Source organism: Diaphorina citri, unplaced genomic scaffold (assembly GCF_000475195.1).
Source record: "Diaphorina citri unplaced genomic scaffold, Diaci psyllid genome assembly version 1.1 scaffold4855, whole genome shotgun sequence".
Taxonomy (NCBI): domain Eukaryota; kingdom Metazoa; phylum Arthropoda; class Insecta; order Hemiptera; family Psyllidae; genus Diaphorina; species Diaphorina citri.
This window is the reverse complement of record NW_007382241.1, coordinates 3,386-7,687: the sequence shown is the minus strand read 5'-3', so window position 1 is coordinate 7,687 and position 4,302 is coordinate 3,386. Positions and strand designations below refer to the sequence as shown.

Below are 4,302 nucleotides of genomic sequence, written 5' to 3'. Positions count from 1 at the left end.
TACTTATTTATCTACGTATACTCGTATTTAAACAATAGGTAGGTAAGTTATACCAATTTTACTCTGAAATCTTGTAGGTCTGTATATTAAACCAACCATCTCGTCTGACCATTTATTTTGTGATGTGTTCCAGCATGTGCATGTTGTTAAAACAACAGGCGATTTTTGGTATTTGGTTGACGTACATACGTACGTACAGGTTAGAATATAATATCGTATCCAATGGTATTACGAGATTTCTTTTATTCTTCTTTTCTTTAGACAATATTTTCCTTCTTCATCTTCATCTTCTTCTTTCTCTTTCTCTCCTCCTCGTCTTCTTCTTTTTATCCATACCTTTCTGTTTCAATAACTTTACTTTCTTCTTCAATGCTTTCTAATTTTCTTCTGTCAGCAATAATGTTCTTATTCAATTCAACATCAATTTGATTTCTGGAATTCTACTTCAAATTTTCAAGGAAGGCTGCTCCTCTGCTTGAGGGAGAAATCTACAAAATTTTAGGTATGACGTAGAAACACGTAGGCGTTTTTATTTGCTGTTTCATTTATTCTTTTCTTGTTTTCTTTCCTTTCTGGAATTTCTATTTTTCGTTCAGAAAGCCTTCACTCATGAGATTCTTAAACATTTACAATATTGAACGTTTTCCTTGAATGCAACTACTTCTTGGATAGACAATTTCCTAACATGATGTTCATCTCAGTTTCCAACCTTCAAATTTGGTAGGTACCTCTAAGGCCAAACTTTGGTGACAGATTGGTGTCACTGTATTAACTGTTCAGCTCTAACTGGTGTAGTGTGAAGAGTTTCAACATTTTTAATAAAATTGTGAATGCTCAATTCTATTTGAAACATCTGGTGATACAATAGTGCTAAATCGCTTAGCACGAAATTAATGGACAGTATGAAAACAAAACCCTACAGGGAACGTTCAAATTTAAATGCAAATTGTTTTTTCAAAGCGTTTTCTTCCTAGATGAAGTACAACCCTGGCTTGATTCACTTGATTGATGTTCTCCCTTCATGTTTAATTTATTAGACTCATTTCCAAAACCAAGTTCTCCATCTTATTGTTTGCCAAACAAAACGAAAATATTTACTACTTTGCCGAAGTTTTCTCTGTAAAATACTTGAGAAACACTTCTTAAAAAGTTCTACGCTCAAAGTTTTGCAAATGACTTTGAAAGCACAACATTATTGTTGACTAAGTGATAAAAATGCAAACTTTTGTATACTTGTTTTTCCAAAGTTTATACAGTGTGACTTGAATCTATTGAAATTAATGAAGCTGTCAAGTGTCTCTTTTCTCGTCAAGAGTTTTGGAAGAGGAAGAAATCTACCTTTCGAAAATTCTAAAGAGAAATAACTATTGGTGTACACTTTCATATTTTCGTAAAACTTGATGCTATCTCAATAATTTATACTGACTTATCTCATTACTGTAAGCAATTATTTCATGTCAAAAGTTAGGTATCGTTTATTTGCTTTCCACTTCTGGGAAATGTTAAAATATGAACATAGACGCATAAGGTAGAATAGAATTCGAAAATAATGAACTTATCACAGAACTTTTTCGACAGACGTGACGGAAAAACAATGTCGTTGTGAGAAAGACAACGCTAAGCTCGTGCAACGCTAAGCGTCTGCAAATAAGAATACTCTGAGACAAGCTTAGTTGACAGTAATTTTCTCCGTAGGTAAGCACCTATCCCAAGATAATCCAAAATTAGAATAAGCTAGACTGCTAGAAGATGAAGGTAACAAAATGTCAAAGCATGACACTAGTATGACACGCATACCCAAATTTCAATCATCCTTGACGTAATCCCTTGACAGAATACCTACACCACATTGGACTTGAAACTTGAAAAAAAATCTATTGTACAAGCAACTCTGTTGTAAACTTTTTTTTTACAAAGGAAAATAAGAAAATAAAGAACTTAAAATATTTACACAAACATTTTAGTGGTAGTAACAAATAAATTTATAAGTTTCGTCCTTGAGAGGCAAATAGGTAAAAAGAAATGAGGGGGAACTTACCTTTTTCGACGTCAACGTTCTGCTTTTCCTGAACACAGATAGACGGGTTCCAAGTGAAGAAGCTGTAGTAGAAGTCCTAGGTAGCGTCTTGGTGTCTGCTACCAACATTCTGCAGTAGTACTTACTCCCTTCTGGCTCTGACTGATTTACTTTCACTTGGTTATCTATGTAATTATTATTGTTAATTAGGAACGCTTTATTTTCCTCCAGTGGTGATTGATTTGTATCGATTTGATTGTTTGCTTTGGTTTCCTGACTGACCTTGTGTTTGTATTCGTGCTCACTCGGGTGTTTATCCACTTCATTGGGTTTCTGTCTGTTAATACTAGATTTGAACGTCTTCTGAGTATAATGACTATTTCCTATGTTCAGAGGTGTACTATTGTTTTTGAATATATCAAAAGGGTTGTGGAACTGATCTGGACTAGGTTCTTTGGTGTTAGTGTTAGGTGTGTTGTCAGTATCTTTGATATTTATATTTTCTGGACTAATGTGAATGTCATCTTTGGATTTCATCTGACTACAAGGCTCATCGTTGCTTAGTATTGTGTTATCACTTTTAGATTTCATGAGAGGATAATTTGTGTTGGTGGTGTAATTTGTACTTGTATTGTAATTTGTATAGTTCCTTGATTTATTTTGCACAAGACTTTGGTTAGGAGTTCGTACATAATAGTAAGGGTTTCGGTAATTCTGAAGTGTGTTTTCATATTCATCATCACTATCACTATCGGTGTTAATAATACTATCATTAATGGCATCTAGTATATTGTTGATACTAATGGCTGTGTCTTCTTCGTATTGAGGTAACGTTGCGTCATGTATAACATCAGGAACATGATCCGAGTGTCTTTTATTATTATTGCGCGGATGTTTGAAATTGCTTTTATCTTTGAATCTGACAGAAACATTGTTTAAATTTTCTCGTACGATTTTAGTTGGAACAGATGTATTTTGTTTATCTTCAAAGTTTTTGATAATGTTTGAAACATTTGTGATATCCAATGATGTTTGACTAGATTGATCTTTTTTAACTATTTTATCCGGTTTATTCTGATCATTACAATCCGTACTATTTATCGATTTATTCTTTGCACTGATATCACTCAGAAACTCATCGTTCTGTGGTACTGTATTGAGTGAGTTTTCCGAGTATCGTCTTGGGATAATGACCGTATCGTTGTTGCTATTTTTAACTTCGACAACATTGTTGTTTTTATTGACAGTTAAAATCAAGGATGAGGGTCGGTTCCTAGATTTTCTGTTGTAGTTTCTAAACTTAATGCTGTTATTATTTGTTTTAATCATTGTTAATTTTTACAAGGATCATGTGTGTTGTTAGGTACTTTTTTTCTACAGGTAAATTTGTTTATGTTAGGTATCAGTACTACATAGGTACGAGTATTTTTAAAGGTATTGTTACCAAAAAAAAAGAAAGAAAAAACTAAATTTCTCATTTAGGTTTAGATAGAATGAAGAGCGATGAACAGGTACTTCTGAAACAAAGAGACAAATACAGGAATTAGAAAAGAAGAAACAGTAGGTACCAACCTATCGGTATTAGACTCTCATATGATTACATACCCTTTTGTAACCTAGTTTTGTCTGTTTCAGTTCAGAAAAGCAAAAGTAGTAAAGCTCAAAACACCTTACAAGTCTCTGAATGTTAGAATTTTATTTCCACAAAAAAAATAAAAATAAAATACTCTTATCCGACTTTCTATTTCCAGTCTTCCATTCAAACAGGTAGCAGCTACTCTCGCAAGTTTTACCAGGAATAAAACTCCAGACAGAATTGCTCTGTCATTATTCGTTTCTTTTGTGAAATTTTCTTTCCTCTTCTCCTTTTCTTCATATTCTACCTACGAGTATTTTCTCATTCTTTCCGTTCTCGGTTTTTCTTTTCACATTTCTCTCTCAATGATAGCGACAACAATTGAATGAAAATATTTTGAATGCGATACAGTTTACTATGAATAGCTTCTTATGGTTCATCTCCTTACTTGCTCGATAGAAATGAGTGTCAGATGTTTGGAAAATTTTCGACACTTTGGTAGGATTTATGAAGATCATTTCTTATCAACGTTCTTATAGAATATTTTTCAAGGGTCTGGCACCGTATAGGTGTTGGGATTTTTAGTGACAGGGGTTTAATCTCCATTCGGTAACAAGCTACCCGCCTCACTCTAACCTGGTACAGTGGTACAGCCTGAGTGGGCCTGGGACAAAACAGCAGTACGTAATTGCCCAGATGGTCACCCATC

The 4,302-nt window shown here is 33.8% G+C and overlaps 1 protein-coding gene across 1 annotated transcript in view; it reads right to left on the bottom strand.

The window, feature by feature from the left end:
- Nucleotides 1-3,346, bottom strand: part of LOC103521252 (GATA zinc finger domain-containing protein 14-like) — a gene marked incomplete at its 3' end in the record, with an annotated part of 4,508 nt that extends 1,162 nt beyond the window's left edge. The window contains exon 1 of the mRNA XM_008486358.1: nt 2,039-3,346. Within this exon, the coding sequence (XP_008484580.1) occupies nt 2,039-3,346 (1,308 nt within the window). The remainder of the gene's footprint in view (nt 1-2,038) is intronic.
- Nucleotides 3,347-4,302: the final 956 nt, after the last annotated feature.